Source organism: Myotis davidii, unplaced genomic scaffold (assembly GCF_000327345.1).
Source record: "Myotis davidii unplaced genomic scaffold, ASM32734v1 scaffold798, whole genome shotgun sequence".
NCBI lineage: Eukaryota > Metazoa > Chordata > Mammalia > Chiroptera > Vespertilionidae > Myotis > Myotis davidii.
Genome location: NW_006289818.1, coordinates 306,664 through 323,545, shown reverse-complemented (window position 1 = coordinate 323,545; position 16,882 = coordinate 306,664). Strand labels below are relative to the sequence as shown.

The following is a 16,882-nucleotide window of genomic DNA, read 5'->3' as shown; positions in this document are numbered from 1 at the left end:
AATGCCACTGTGGCTGCCCACAGAGTGATAGGAGACCACACTAGAAAGGTAGCTGGGGAGCTGGTTGGGTTAAGGCCTCATAAGCCATGATGAGGAGTTTGAATTGTACCCCGAATGAGATGGGAAGCCTTACAGGGCTTTGAACAGAGGAGTGGCATCCTGTGACTTCCATTTTTAAAGTATCATTCTGCCTGTCTTATAGAAATATACTGTCGGAATGGTAGAAGCAGGGAGATAGTTGACAAATAGCAGTCATTATTCCTTTTTAAAAAAATCTTTATTGTTGAAAGTATTACAGATGTCCCCTTCCCTGCCCCCTGCCCCAGGCCTTCGTCCATGGGTTATGCATATATGCACACAATATCTTTGGTTCATCTCTTAATTACTATTAAGAAGTACAGTAGTAAAAAATAAAAGTAGTAGTCATCTAACTTTTAAATCCTTTCCTCAGTTAATATGTAGAACTCTAGCTTTATGAATGAATGGATGTTTAGTCTGTTAAGATCTTTGAGTTCTTTTCTAGTGGGGAAGCTTTGTAAAGGTTTTTACAGAACAAAATGGAGCAGGACATCATTTTCATATAGTGGTATTCTTAAAACGGAAGGAAGAAAGTAGTCATATTTGTATTTTTAAGGGTGTGAAATTTCTGACATTTGTGACCTGTGCTCTCCCTCTAGTGGCAGTGAGTGAAATGCTATGTGATTACAGAAATAGCCTACCACCTCTAAGGAATGTTAGTGCTGGAGAAGATTTTAGAGATTTTTTTAACAGATGAGGAAACTGAAGTCCAAGTAGAGGTGACTTTCTGTGGCCATTCAGCTGGTTAGTAACAGAGCTGAGCTAAGCCTGTGACATGTCTCTTGACTCCTGGTTTCATGTTCTTTCTACGAAACCTTGCTAATTGTTGTCCCTGTCAATGTCATTGTTTTATCAATTCAATTAAAAACTACTGTTGAGCTCTTAGTGTGTATTTAACATTTCCCTAGATCAGGGGTGGGCAAACTTTTTGACTCAAGGGCCACAATGGGTTCTTAAACTGGACCGGAGGGCCGGAACAAAAGCATGGATGGAGTGTTTGTGTGAACTAATATAAATTCAAAGTAAACATCATTACATAAAAGGGTACAGTCTTTTTTTTTTTTTTTTAGTTTTATTCATTTCAAATGGGCTGGATCCGGCCCGCGGGCCGTAGTTTGCCCACGGCTGCCCTAGATGCTGTGGGGCTTGTGAAGAAGAGTAAGTTAAGGTCATTGTCCATAGGGATCTTACTCCCTATTTGGAGAGACTGTACACACAAGTTAAATGACAATTTAAGTCAGCAGTACAAATGATAGTCCCAAGCAATATGTGATGAAATGTCAAACACGGGATACTGGGTGTAAGTGCAGAGGGTTTAGTGAACTGAAGAACTACTGAAACTAGAGGCTCCTATTTTTATTTTACCCTTTGGTTCCTGATTTTATTAATTGATTTAGTCATTCACCAAATATTGAGCACCTACTATGGACCAGATAGTGTACTGGATGCTGAGAATATAATGGGGAACAGTTCTGACAACATACCTGCAGGAGTTAGGATAGAGAGGTTTTAACTGAATAAGTAATTTTACATAGAGTTGATGGCTGTGAAGAAAACAGACCAGGTTAAGGGGATCCCACGTGACCAGGAGTGCATTCAAGATAGAACTGTCAGGGAAGGCCTTTCTGAGGAGATGACATGTTAAGCTAAAAAGAGACTGATGAAAGGAAGACAAACATAGGTGATAACGCTGTGTAAAAGGTTAACAGAATATTGCAGCAGGTGTAAAACCTGGTGTGATGGCATGTATGAAGGACAGGAAAGAAAAGACAAGACAGTGTAGCTAGAGCACAGTGAGCAGCGATGGGAGAAGATGGCATGAGATAAATTTGGAGAGAGAGGCAGGGTCACCTAGGCATGGGAAGCCCTTGACAGCTTTTTGTTCATGGTGTTTTGTTTTTTTTCCACAAGGGGAAATGACATCGAGTGTGCCTTTCATAAAGAACACTCTGGCTGCTGTCCTGAGAATAAATGAGAGAGGAGCTACACTGGTGCAGGGAGATCCAATTCTGCGTCCAATGCCCATCTCTTGTTCCTCTTGTACAGTGTCCCGCTTATCCTTTAACCGTTTGGCTGCTGACGTATTTTTTCGGACATATGCCAAAACTGCGGCACTAATTGCGTGTGTATGGGAAAAAATGTAAAACACTTTTTATACAATAAACTCACTTGTATTGCTTTGCAACAACAAAAATTAAAAAATACCAATTGTTTACATAAATTTGTTTTAAATAAGAAGAGCGCGATAGCGCTCTTTAGCAGTCAAACGGTTAAACTTCCTCCTCTCGACATTCCCTACCCACCTGCAGACTCAGTTGCTTCTTCCTTCGTGCATTTTGTATATACAGTGGGGCCTTGACTTTCGAGTTTAATTCGTTTCGAGACTGAGCTCGTTAAGGAGCTCGTTAAGAAGCTTGTTAACTCAAATTACTCTGTCAACTCAATGCAAAAAATCGGCCAAGAGACAGCTGGTATCTCAAAAAACTCGTTAGTCAGGACACTCGTAAGTCAAGGCCCCACTGTACCACTCTTGTACTGTTTATTATTTGTATCACAGTGATTTCATTTCTTGTCTTTTTCCCCCATGGACTGGGAATGGCTTGGTGGTAGATTTTTTATGTGATTGGTAATTAGAAGCTTATTCAGTGTGTCTTTGTTGAATGAGTGAACAAATGGCTTCATTGAAATGGAGGTTTGAGCTTGACTTGGAAAGGTAGCCAGAATTTGGCTAAAAACTGTGGACAAATGCACAAATTAAGAATGCATATGATACATGTATTCATGGAGGAGTAAAGATACTAGTTTGGTCTTGTGATGAATGATGAGTGTTAATGCTAAAAATGTAGATTGGGTCTTAAGGAACTTGGACTTAATATCCTAGGTCATAATTTCTCAACCTTGGTACTATTGACATTTTGGGCAGGATAATTGTTGTAATGGGCTTCCCTGTGCATTGTAGGATGTTTAGCAGCATCCCTGGCTTCTACCCACTAGATGTCAGTAGCATCCCCCAGTTGTAACAATACAAAATGTCTTCAGACATTATCGGATGTCCTCTGGGGGTGGGGCAGGGAAAGCGGCCACTGATTGAGATCCACTGCCCTTGGTGAAACTTCAAAAAAAATATTGGCAGAAGGTGGTCTGATGTAATCAGTATTTGAGGAAGGCTAATTTGGAAACGAGAGTTAGATGTATTAAAGAGAAATTGTACAGAGAACCACCAGGAAATTACTAGACTATTTTAGTTATAGGTAAGAAGGTCATGAAAAGGGACAATGGTAATAGTAAGGGTAGAAAGGTGGGGCAAGGAAGGAAAAACTTGAAGGATAGACCATGGGTTCCTTGAGCTCAATATCTTGTCTTATGCATCTGATTGAACAGAAGTTGAACAGAGATCTAAGAGGTCACTGTTGATGTGACTCAGATATAGATGATAGTGTCCTGAAAAAGGATGATGCGAGTAAGGATGGGAAGATGGAGCAAAAGTCAGGGAGATTGGAAGCTAAATATTGAGTTCCTTAGGCACAGAGGCTTGTCTCCATCTATCTCAGTATTTCCCATAGCACTAAACATTGAGTTGATGTAGTAGGAGGTGCTCAGTGAGATTTGTTTTCATTTTTTTGGTTGGCTGGTTGCTTAAATGAGTGAATGTGGAGAAAAAGGGAGGAAGAAGAAAGAAATTTTATAAATTTTGCTTCTTGTATCATTTTTGGGTGTATATGAACACATTCCTTTTTTTTTTGTTAACACACCTTTCACTAGAGACAGAGTGCTAGGAAGTGTATTATGAGGGTGTTAGAAGGCAGAACTGGCTCAGTTTTGTAGAGGGTGCCAGTGGAAAGCCAACTATGTATACAAACATACTTTATTGAACATCTGCTCTCTCCTCAATTGAGTGTTAGTTTACGAAAGGTCAGTTGTCTTTATTCCAAAACCTGTTGATCTCAGTTGTACTTGTTAACTTCAGTAAAGCATTTACTATTAAATATACTAATGAGTTCTGAGTGCCAAAATAGAGATGCAGATAAAATAATTAACAAAGTCCCCTGTTGCATGAAGCTCCCATTTAAATGAGCTTATGTTCTAGTGAATATATTTCTCATTACTTAATTTTTTTGTTGTTTCACATTTGCAAGTTATATCATATTTCTGTTTGTTTTCATAACTAATAATGACTTATTTTAGTGTTTGCATGTCATGGAGATCCCAGTCATGATACAGTTTCTACCTGTAATTCTTATGCAACTCTTCCGAGTTCTCACAAACATGACCCATGAAGATGACGTTCCTATCAACTGTACCATGTGAGTTTTGGTGTTGTAATACAAAGAAGCAAGTTTTGTTTCCTTTTGCGTTTCTTCATTTTAAATATAAATTGATCTTCCAAATGAGAACCCCAAAATCAGAAATTTAATATTGGTTTTCTTTAGTTTCAGCTTCTCAGATGGGGAGACTTGTGTCCCCAGGGATCGATGGTACCATAAGCCATAGGGTAAATTTAATGTGCTTTCATGGACCAGGGTTGTTCTAACACTTCGCTGCACAGGAGAATCACCTGGGGAGCTTTTAAAAATTCCTCTGTCAGACCACACTTCATACCAATGAAACCAGAATCTCTAGCAGTAGAACTCTGTTAGTATTTAAAAAAAAAAGTTTTCAGGTGATTCCATAATGCAACAGAGTTTGAGAACCATTGCCCTTGATCAGTGTTGTCCAATAGAACTTTCTCCAATTATGGACATGTACTGATGCATGTGTGCTGTCCAATATGGTAGCCATTAGCCACATTTTGCTATTGAGCACTTGAAATGTAGCTAGTGTAACTGACAAACTGAATTTTAATTGTATTCCATTTAAATTTATATAGTCACTTGTAGCTAATGGCTCTCATATATTAGACAGAATGGCCCTAAGCCATCAATTTTTACTTAAAAGATAAGGGAGTGTTATTTTTATATGAAACAGATATGGTTATATTGTAGAGTAGAGCATAAAATGTACCTGGATTTTGAAATTAAAACAGGAGACAAAAAAAAATTGTGAGCTTAGTGCTGGATGTTTCTGGCCTTGCTGCTTCTGCTGTTGCACCATCAGGACTCAGATTACACACACCTGCACACTGTTTGCTCTTCTCTGCTTGCTGTTGGGGATGGTCTGGTTGGAAATTTAAGAAGCATTACTCTAGTCCAGGGCTTCTCAAAATGTGGTTCTCAGACCGGCAGCATCAGTATCACCTGGGAGCTTATTTAAACTGCTAATCATTGAACTTCACTTCAGTACTTAAAAAATCAGAAACTCTGGGAGAGGGAGCTGAGCAGTCTCCCCTCTGGGTGATTCTGATTCATGCTAAATTTTGAGAACCACTACTAATCTCTTAACTTTAAAACTTTCTATGACTTTTATGTTTACTTCCAATTTTAGTTCATGTCCTTATACCTGTTCTATCTCTTCCCTTCCTTTTTATCCCATCTGTTGACATGCTGTTCATTTTATTTTTCTATTTCTTCTCACTAGAGAGAATTTCAGAATTTACCTTAATCACTGTCTTTTACTATATAGTAGCTATGACCGTACTTCAAATGTAGACAGAGATTTAAAAAGGAGATGAAACATCTGGAATGCCAAAATGAAATATCTTTCTTTTGAATCAGTTAGACCCAAATTATCATTATATCTTATGCAATCATCTCACCTTTAATTATTCAGGCAGTGATAGGAATTTTTAGGTCTTATCTAACATTCAAACTGTGGTAGTTAATTTTAGCCTGACATGCTGGCTTCTGTGAATGTTGTTTCAGGGTTCTTTTACATATCGTCTCACAGTGTCATGAAGAAGGCTTGGATAATTATTTAAGATCCTTCATAAAGGTTTGTGGAAAAAACTTACTTTCTGAGCAGTTGATTTCGTGGAAGAATTTTGCCTTACAGTTCATTTTCTTTATTTGTAGTATAGCTTCCGACCTGAAAAACCGAGTGCTTCTCAGGCCCAGCTAACACATGAAATTCTGGCTACTACGATGATAGCAATTTTGAAACAGTCTGCAGACTTTTTAGCAATAAACAAACTGTTAAAGGTAAGGGGTCAGGATGCAACAGGGAAAAAGCAGCCAGAAAAATATTTGCTTGATACCCTCCCATTTCAGTTCTAGTCTTTCATCATTTTTTTCACGTGACCCTCACTTTCCTTGTCACTTTGCCCATGCATCCTTTTCCCTCAAGTTCTCCAGAATTTCATTCTCTTCAACCTCCCCACCCACCTCACACTCCCCCCTCAGTCAAATGTATAATAGAAAAAATTTTGGATCATGTAGACATAGGTTAGAATCATATATCCACCACTTAATAGTTCTATGACTTGGGGCTGTTATTTAGCACCTCTGAGCCTTAATCCCTCATTTCTGAAATATAAGGAAAGCATTTAAGACATCATTTCTGGCACATACTAGGCACTCAAATGGTGGCTCTTATTATTGTCATTATTTTCCATTAGGCAAACGTTCTTACCAAAAGCCCATTTGTACATCACAGTTGGCTCTGAGGTATTTTATCTTTCTGCCAATTGAAGTTACTCTGTGGAACTTTGTGAGTTTAGATCCCTTTAAAATGTTATTAATGTTAGAGATAAGATCCATATGTATTGGTTAAACTTTGCTAAGGCTCAAAAATTTGGGTAACTCTTGAAGATTGATTTTATTTCTTTGTTTATTTTAGTACTCATGGTTTTTCTTTGAAATCATTGCAAAGTCTATGGCCATATATTTGTTGGAAGAAAATAAAATTAAGGTAAGTAGGCTCAAGGGTAATACTTAACATAGACGAAGAAGGCTAACTGTATAACATGCAAAGCCTCTTTTATATTTAAGGGCTCTTAGCCCTGCCTCTGTATCTATTTTTGTTTATCAGTTTATAATGGTCTTTATTATCCATAAATGAGTGAGATCATGTGGTATTTTTCTTTCATTGACTGGCTTATTTCACTTAGCATAATGCTCTCAAGTTCCATCCATGCTGTTCACTTTTAAAATTTTTCTTTAAAAATGTATTGCATAGCCACTAAGGAAAATAGTATTGTGGTTTCTAAGAAAGTTAAAAATGGGACTGCCTTATTATCCACTGATTACTCTTCTGGGCATATCTGCAGAATCCTAAAACACTAATTCAAAAGAATATATGCACCCCAGGTTCAATGCAACATTATTTACAATAGCCATGCTATTGAAGCAAACCTAGTGCCCATAATTAGACGAGTGGGTAAAAAAGTAATACAATGGAGTATTACTCAGCCATAAAAAAGAATGAAATCTTACATTTGCAACAGTATGGATAGACTTAGAGGGCATTGTGTTGATTGAAATAAGTCAGAGGAAGAAAATACCATATGACTTCAGTAATGTGTCTAATCTAATGAATAATATAAATGAACAAACAAAAGAGAAACAAACTCATAGACACAGGACATATTGTTACTTGTCAGAGGGGCGGGGTGTTGGAGGACTGGGTGACAAAAGGTGAAGGGATTAAGAAGTACAAGTTGGGCCCTGGCCACTTTTGCTATGTGGTTGGAGCATTGGCCTGCAGACCCAAGGGTCGCGGGTTTGATTCCCGGTCAAGGGCACATGTCTTGGTTGCAGGTTCCCAAGTCCTGGTATGGGTGTGTGTGGGAGGCAACCAACTGATGTGTCTCTCTCATGTCGATGTTTCTCTATCTCTGTCAGCCCCCCCACCCCGCCCCCAGTCTGTTTGGAAATCAATGGAAAAAGTATCTTCTGGTGAGGATTAAAAACAAAGAAGTACAAATTGGTAGTTATAAAATAGTCATGGGGATATAAAGCAGAGCGTAGGGAATATAGTTATAACTATGTATGTTGCCAGGTAGGTACTAGTAATATCGGGGGAACACTTTGGGAAGGATATGATTGTCTAAGCCAGTGATGGCGAACCTATGACACGCGTGTCAGAGGTGACACACGAATTCATTTTTTTGGTTGATTTTTCTTTGTTAAATGGCATTTATATAAAATAAAAATTTCTATATGTGACACGGCACCAGTTAAGTTAGGGTTTTTCAAAATGCTGACACACCGAGCTCAAAAGGTTTGCCATCACTGGTCTAAGCACTATACTATATACCCAAAACTGATACAAAATAATATTGAATGTAAGCTGTAATTGAAAAATAAAAAAATTATTTAATGTATTGCATAAATCTGAGGTCTGACATGTTTTTTAAATATATTTTTATTGATATCAGAGAGGGAGGGAGAGAGAGAAAGAAGCATCAATGATGAGAGAGAATCATTGATTGGCTGCCTCCTGCATGCCCTGCACTGGGGATCAAGCCTGCAACCCAGGCATGTGCCCTGACCGGGAATCGAACCGTGACCTCCTGGTTTATAAGTTTATGCTCAACCACTGACCAACACTGGCCGGGTAACAGTTCATATTTTTTTAAAATATATTTTATTGATTTTTTATAGAGAGGAAGGGAGAGGGCTAGAGAGCTAGAAACATCAATGAGAGAGAAACACTGATCAGCTGCCTCCTGCACACCCCCAACTGGAGATGTGCTCGCAACCAAGGCACATGCCCTTGACCGGAATCGAACCTGGGACCTTTCAGTCCGCAGGTCAGCGCTCTATCCACTGAGCCAAACCGACAGTTCATATTTTTAAAACTCTAATTTTGAGAGGCTCTTTTACCTAGATTCTTTCATATTAGTTGTTTGCCATGTAAAATTTATTATCTTTGAATCTTTCCATTTGTCTTACGGTTTTAAAATGTCCATGTTGAAAACATTTATTTGGAATAACAAGTACCAAATCAGAAATAACCTTTCTTCTAGAAAGGTAAAAGGCATAGACAAGGTTAAAAACACTTTATGCAATAGATGTGTTCCTGAAATATGGTGTATACATTTAGTTGTCTTCAAACTGTTTTAAGGTACAAAAACATTTTCTTAGCTATAGAAATTATAAAGCCAAGACTTTTAAACAAATAAATATTTACCTCATATGTATCATTTTTAATTATTCTTTTCAGAGAAAGAGTTTACTGAAATTGAGGTGCAGGAAAAAATTGGGATGAAAAACTGGGATGCGGCTGCATCTGAGGGACATGATTCTAAAGTTACCGTATTTGCCAGCGTATAAGACGATTTTTTGGCCCTGAAAAATATGCCTCCAAGTGGGGGGTCGTCTTATACGCCAGGTACACTTCAGATAGACTGCCCATAGTGCTTGCCCCGTGCCATAGTGGCCTCCCGATGCCCGCCCACTTCATTCCACATACCGTTCAGGCATCAGCAGCGCTGCTGGGTGTATGCTCGGCTGTTATGCGATTTTGCGAGTGTGGTAAATTCGGGTTACCGTATATTTCTTTACATATGCATTGAAGATTCGCGATTTTGCGCTATCATGGTGCCTGTCAGAATGTTGAAGAGCTCGCACTTGCGCACTAGTGAGGTCCCAGGGAGATGCTGATGCAAGGGTGGACCAGACTGCTATAGTGACAGGGCGGGCAAACAGGGAGCAGGGACCAATCAAATCAGGCTTTGTATACAGCCAACAGCCAACCACAGTACTGCCCCATTGTACAGTACAGCATAGAAAATGTCGACCAGTCAAACCCCTATCATCCCTATCATGGCACCAAGATGTCGTTGATGAACTTTTAATATCAGATGATGAAGAGGAGTTTGAAGGCTTTTAAGGTGAAACTGTCACGCCAGCAAACTTGCTAGGGACTTGCCCGGCACTTGCTCTCTCCCTCTATTTGTTATCTTACTTCTAGCATTGACAGTCCCTCTAGGTTGTGGGCTGCTTGCCTGTGTTCCTGAGAAGCATCTACGGTACCAGTCTATAGAGTGTGTTTTCTTTAGTGAATTACCGGTATGTTTACCGGTAATAAACTTGCACTGTTTTATGTATATGTTTGATTACATACAGCCTTGTGACAGTTTTCCTGCATGTCATAAGCATTTGAATATAAATTAAAATGTTAAAATCAAATCTGATAGTGTTTTACCTTTTATTTGGTGTGTGGAAGGTGTGCGGAAGAGGGGGGAGTCTTATACGGCGAGTATATAACAAACTCTGTATTTTGAGTGGAAATGTTAGGGGGTCGTCTTATACGCCCAGTCGTCTTATACGCCGGCAAATACGGTAGGTCATGATTACCTATTCTTGTTGATTATTTCAGCCAGTTAAATTGTTAGTGGTCCAGATAGTTCCTATAATGATGTAAAATATGTCATTTTTTAGTTGGAAGAAAAATTATACTCTAGTAAAAAATACACATTTATGTGGTTTTGATACCTGGTAGGGGTGTGTATGGGAGGCAACTGATAGATGTTTCTCTCTCTCTCTCTCCCTCCCTCTCTCCCTTCCTCTCTGTAGAAAATCAATAAATATATTTTAAAAAGATACACATTTACTATAGTATATGTAGAATGTATGTGAAAATAAACAATGGCATTTGATTTAGACCTTTTGCAACTGACATTTTTCTATGCCTGTTTAATTTAAGCTTCCCAGAGGCCAGAGGTTTCCTGAGGCATATCACCATGTCTTACATTCTTTGCTTCTTGCAATAATTCCCCATGTGACTATTCGCTATGCAGAGATTCCTGATGAGTCCAGAAATGTCAATTATAGTTTGGCTAGCTTCCTGAAGGTGAGTTAAAGGCAGCCAGAACATGGTAAGAAATTCTTCTTCACCAATATCTTCTTTAAAGCCAAAAGGAAAAAAAATTAGCTAATTTCTAGAGATTCAGCGATGTCTTTATAAGCCTGCTGGAGAAACTTAAAAGCGAATTAATTTATCAGTTTTATTAAACAGCCAAAATGATTTTTTTTCTTCCCACTGGAATAGCTAATTAATGAAATTAGCAGTCCCACACTGGTGGCTTAGCTAGAGGCATGTTTTACATAATGTTTTTTCAAATATATTAAATTGAGTGTCTTCGGTTAGGTTCCAAAATCCCCATACTCCTTAGAGTACCCCTGACTCTCTATGCCATTTACATCACTTCTCTGACCCCTAATTGGCCCTTTGAACTTGAAGCCTTTGAATTATATTGTTATGTTTTGTTATCAGCACGTAAGGGCAATGGTAGAATGCAGTGCTATAAAGTGGGTAACAACACTATTTGATTTGCTGTAGAGAAGGGTCATGGTTTTGTAATGCACTTAGTTTTGACTTGCTCCTTTCCACTCCCCCTCTTGTCATAGCTCTTTATCATGTATCAACCTTACATTAAGAACCTGATGGTCAGTAATCCATTCAAGCAGTTAGATGGCTAACATTTTCTTATTAAAAATTCACAGCTAGGTTTCAGATCTCCAGAGTATGATTTTCTGATATAAGACCATTCTTTGCCAAAATTAAAATAGTTTTAACACTACTACATAAGACTGTTTGTGTATAAAAACCAAACAGCCACATATCTTTTTAAAGTGAACTAAGGATGAGACTACCTGAAATGTAAAAATCTCACTTTCTTCCATGGAGTTTAAACATTTGTCCACCTTATTTGTGAGGGTTCAAAGATGCAAGAGGCTGTCTTTGTAATCACGTGCAAATACATATACAAGATAAAGTGTGATGAGAGTACAAAAAATACAGTTGGAAAACAAGAAAGAGAGGGATTATAACCAGGGAGTGTGAACAGAGATTAGAAGCATAGTTCCCCATGACAAGAGTTGAAGGTGTTGTAGGTAGAGGATCCCATGAACAAAGATGTGATGTGCACATTCAGAAATTGTTAAGGGGTTAGCAAGAACGTCACTGTGCAGACAGGTTAGGGTGTGTGGAGCTGGAAGGGCCATCTGGTGTCAGAAGATGAAAGCCTTAAAAATCCAGCTAAGGAATTTAGATTTTAGTTCCTACACAATGGAGAAATACCAAAGATTTTTTTGAGGATAATTTTATTGCTGGTATGATGGAAGAAGTGAGGAAAAGATCAGTCAAGACAACCAATTAGAAGCTAAATCCCTCCCCCTTGTCTGCCTGTCAGAGTCCATTCATCTTTTAGAAGCTCAGCTCTTCCCTAGCCTCCCCACTCAGTGTCAGTCACCTTTTGGTTTTACCCATTCTTCATATATTTCTTATTGTGTTGTATTATAATTATTTATTTGTCTCTATCATTAGACAAGAGTAAAGACCATGTCTTGTTAGTCACATTTGTATTTGTCTAGAATGTAATACATTGTCTCAAACACAGTAGATCCTCAAAATCTTTGTTGGTTGAATGAATAAATAGAAGCCTACCTCATTAATCTAAGAAGTGAGAGGTGATGAGGATCTGACCTAGGGTAATGGCAGAGAAAGTTGAAAAGAGAGGTGAGAAGTGAGATGCAAATGGCTGATTAATCAAATATTGAGTTCCTTCTATTTCACAGGAATATTCTAGGCACTATGGAGAACATAAAGAAAAAGAGATAGTTCCTGTTGTCCTATCTAGATGAAAACACAGGGAAATAATAAGTAAAACAAAAACGAGTAAGAAAGTGATTTAAAGAACCTGTGGATCAAAGTGGTAAGGAAGATGGAACTTCATCAGACTATTGAAGAATGGGCAGGATTAGGTACAAGTTAGGATGGAATTTCTAGCTAGGCCTGGCATGAGCAAAGACCCAAAGGTAGGACTGTACAGTGCATCTTGAGGGGATAATAAGTAGATGAACTGTATTGGGAAATAAAACTGGAAAGTAGGTTGGGACAAGACTGTGGGTGTCCTTGAATGCTAAGCTAAGGAGTTTGAAAGCTTTTAGGAAGGAAGGTGACATGATTAGGGCTTGGAGTTAGAGATTAATCTGGAAGCACTTGGATGGAAAGAGAGGCATGGAAACTGGTTAGGAGGCTCACTGCAGTTGTTCAGTTGGCAAGGTAATGAGAGCCTTAACTAGGAGAATGACAGCAGGCAAATGTAACAACCAAGAGGGCAGTCACAGAGGAAGAATATTTTAATAGCCAAGACTTCACAAGACACCGAGAAAAACTTGTAGTCTGAAATATTTACGTAGGCAAGCCTCACTTTCAATAGCTAAATGACCACTTTACACCTCACTTTTCACTTTGAGTTGAATAAAATGAGGCAGTACAGCTGAATAGATTACATAAATGTGAATGTATATGTATTTGTATGGATATATAGATGTATGTATATATTTGTATATGTGCATACATAAAATTTTATTTATAAAATTGTACAGTTGCATTCCAATTCCAATGATAACTGTCTCTTTTTTAGGGTCACCTAAAGCTCTGAAAGCTGTTACTCTTATTTCCTGTAAAAGAGAGAGTATCATCCTGTAGATGTGAAACAAATTTAAAAAATTAAAAAACTTATACTTGACAGACTTACTCAACTAACTGTTCATTTTGATTTGGTTTCTATAGCGCTGTCTGACACTAATGGATAGAGGATTTATTTTCAATTTGATAAATGACTATATATCTGGATTCAGCCCCAAAGATCCTAAGGTAAGGAATAAGAACATAATTGTAGTAAATGTCAGACATTACAGTGTGAGGCTAAGGGTGACATTTATCGTCCTCTGAAGGATTTGGGACTGCTGTTCCCATTTAGGTACTTTGAGTATAGCTGTACTTCAAAGAAGGGAATATTGCATAGTGTTTTGGGGGAGGGTCCCCTAAGACCATCCACATGTTTGGTGGTTTAATAGAAAGACACACAGGACTCAACATGTAGTCGTACTTACAGCTAAGATTCATTACAGTGACCCAGCAAGGATGCTCAGCTGGATCATAAGGGAAAAGACATCAAATGGAGTCCTTGGCAGTGTGTGTGCAGGCTTCCTGGGCACGCCCATCCTCCTGTGAAGGCTCACCCAGCACACCTTCTCTCCAGCAGCGCAAATGCAGTCACACACTCAATGTTTCTGTTCAGGGAAGCCATTTGAGACTCAGGGTTTAAGGTTATTACCAGGGGCAATTCATGTATTGGAGGCTGGTCAAAATTCCAGAGTCTTGGAACGGAAAGGAAAGCAGGTGTTCACCATAAATCACATTGTTTGTACAGACAGTCTGAGCACGCTGGCACAGAAGGTACAACCATATCATAAAGGAAATGTTTCAAAATCCAATTTCTCAAATGCCAGCCAAAGACCAGCCAGTCTTTTTAAGGAGAGCAGTCTTAGGCCTGTTGTGTTAACTCTTTCCTGCACAGGTCACCTCTCCAGGTATGCTTAAAATACTAAACGCTTCTCTTTTGAAAATTAATACTCTGTATTTAGTTATTAAAATAGTAAATATGTATTCGTGTATGATTTCTTTCCATTTAGGTTCTGGCTGAATACAAGTTTGAATTCTTGCAAACAATTTGCAATCACGAACATTACATTCCTCTGAATTTGCCCATGGCATTTGCAAAACCTAAACTTCAGCGAGTTCAAGGTGGGTATTTGCGTTTTCCATCATTTAGAATTGTGTTTTCCTTTTTTTTCTTCATTCTTTCTATTTTCTTCTTCTTTTTTTTTTTTTGCTAGCACTAGTGTAGTAAAATGTTTTCTAGTTAAAACAGTCAATTTACAGGTAACCTCAGAATTGTTACTATCTGAAGATAGATTTGTTAATACTATTCTGCATTTTCTTCAGAGTGTCAGTATGCTAGTATTTGTAGTATGAAGAAATCTGGTGTGTTAAGTAGATTGTTGCTTAAACAGATGTTAGATACTAGAAAAATTGTTCTCTGTAGTAGTGTTTGAACTCTTGTATGAGACTGAATTAAGAAAACCATATCAATACATTTCTGCTGAAAGGAGCATCAAAAGAAATGTATAAAGGCAGAATAAAATAATAATATATATGTATTAAATTTATGAAATGCCTTCAGTTATCTCCATTGCTAGTTTTATTGAATGCGTTGTTGTGTAGCACTATTCTTATGTTACTGTGTTTTTTATTTGTCCCTTTTCTTTTCATATATTAATTAGATTTTTTTTCATTTGCGGTGGACCGTTTGACTTCAGTAGGTAGGTTTAACTCGGTTCACTCTAAAGTAGTTTGCTTTCTTTAAAAACAATTGATTTGATGAATGGCTAACATGGACGGGGGCTTTGTTTGCTTTTCAAATCGTCCCTAGCCAAAATGAGGCTTTAGTTAATGTACCCATAAAATGTAGGAGGCAATGTATTTGTTTGCTTTTAAGACAAGCTTTGAGTGTTGATTGCTAGAGGAATCAACCTGAAAACATTATTGTCAGAAAACAAGTTTTCGCTCAAGCCAGCATGGGGGCTAGAGGGTAGCTGTCCTTTAAGTGTGCGTCATTTTCCATGCTTGCTTTGCTTCTTTGACCTGTGCCATGACTGCTTGGGCACAATTTTAAAGGTGTGGATAAACCCATCTGAATAGATTTCTTTAAATCACTGAAATGAAAAACTACCATTGCAAAATCTACCCAGATAAGGCCACCCAGGTTAGTCAGTACTGGCCCTTTTGCATAGGAAGTGATAGGGATTCACAAAAGAGCATGGCCAGTGGCAGGAGGAAAGTCAGCTGGCTTGGTTTCTAGGGAGTAGCTGCTGAGCAGTGGTTTTATTGATTGAATTACAGCCAGTGAAAATGGAGGAAGAATATTCAGCCACTCCCTTATTAGATTTTGAGCATGTATAGTCCACATACTTCTCCCAGTATTTATCACTGTGAGGAGGAAGTCAGAGAAAAAGGGTGGGCAGATCATCAGGATTTAGGATTAAATCTGACTACTCATAACACTTATTAACTCCTAATTGAATGCATAGCATTATATCAAGTGCTAAAGAGACCAAAAAAAATAGAAGATGTATCCTTTGGCTTTATGGCCTAACTAAATTAAAGCATACAGGAAATATGGTAGAAATCCACTCTAAAAATTACTAAACTGGATCACAGTCCCTGCTGAGTAGCTATAAGGCAAGTCCCAACCAGGATATTCACAGCTGGGATTGAAAATGGATTGAAGATCCAAAAGGGAGTGGAAGACATAGTTTGAAGTATTGATTTTATGAGATAAAAGATTGGTATTTGCGTGATGATGAATTGGAGTGGGATGAGGCTGCTTTTCTTATTGTTCTTGTGTCCCATTGTATTTAGGTCAATATGTAACATTTACTAGAACAGCCAATAGTACTGTTAGAATGATGCAGTTGTCTAGTTTCTCTTCCTTTTCCTAATTTGCATGTATAAACAGATAAGTAAATCAAGTATTATTATATAGAATTACTCCAATTTGTAGCTACAACTAAATCTCTTCAGATAATCAAGAAATATGTTAAGACATTGCCAAATATGGTATTCTTTCATTCTAGGTTCTATCCTAAGATTTCCAGAGTTGAAAAGAAGTATGGGGAAAAGAACCTAGGGACTATCCTACCCACTAAAATTATTATTAAGGCTATCATCTAGCCCTAATTATGAGTGCTCATGTCTTGTAAAAGTTTGCATGCTCATTTAAATGATAAAATAATTGTTCAGATTCATCAATAAAATAAAACCTTCTACTAGCATGATCACATATTACTAAGTAATAAATTATAGTCTGTTATTTTAATATTAAATTAATTTTTGAATATTTTTGTAAATGGGCTTTAAATTTCATTGTACTGCAGATTCAAATCTTGAATACAGTTTATCAGATGAGTATTGCAAGCATCACTTCTTGGTTGGTCTGCTTCTGAGGGAAACCTCCATTGCTCTTCAAGACAATTATGAGATCAGATATACAGCTATCTCTGTCATAAAGAATCTTTTGATAAAACATGCATTTGATACTAGATACCAGCACAAGGTAAGGATGTCTATATAA

The 16,882-nt window shown here is 37.9% G+C and overlaps 1 protein-coding gene across 4 annotated transcripts in view; it reads left to right on the top strand.

The window, feature by feature from the left end:
- Positions 1 to 16,882, top strand: part of DOCK11 (dedicator of cytokinesis 11) — a 142,384-nt gene that overhangs the window by 57,622 nt on the left and 67,880 nt on the right. For 3 of the 4 annotated variants that reach the window (XM_015563138.1, XM_015563141.1, XM_015563140.1), the window contains 9 exons: positions 4,264 to 4,382; positions 5,877 to 5,946; positions 6,027 to 6,152; positions 6,790 to 6,861; positions 10,603 to 10,749; positions 13,477 to 13,560; positions 14,382 to 14,493; positions 15,033 to 15,071; positions 16,686 to 16,864. In XM_015563138.1, coding sequence (XP_015418624.1) covers positions 4,264 to 4,382; positions 5,877 to 5,946; positions 6,027 to 6,152; positions 6,790 to 6,861; positions 10,603 to 10,749; positions 13,477 to 13,560; positions 14,382 to 14,493; positions 15,033 to 15,071; positions 16,686 to 16,864 — 948 coding nt within the window. The remainder of the gene's footprint in view (positions 1 to 4,263; positions 4,383 to 5,876; positions 5,947 to 6,026; positions 6,153 to 6,789; positions 6,862 to 10,602; positions 10,750 to 13,476; positions 13,561 to 14,381; positions 14,494 to 15,032; positions 15,072 to 16,685; positions 16,865 to 16,882) is intronic. The other variant, XM_015563139.1, reaches the window with a different exon arrangement.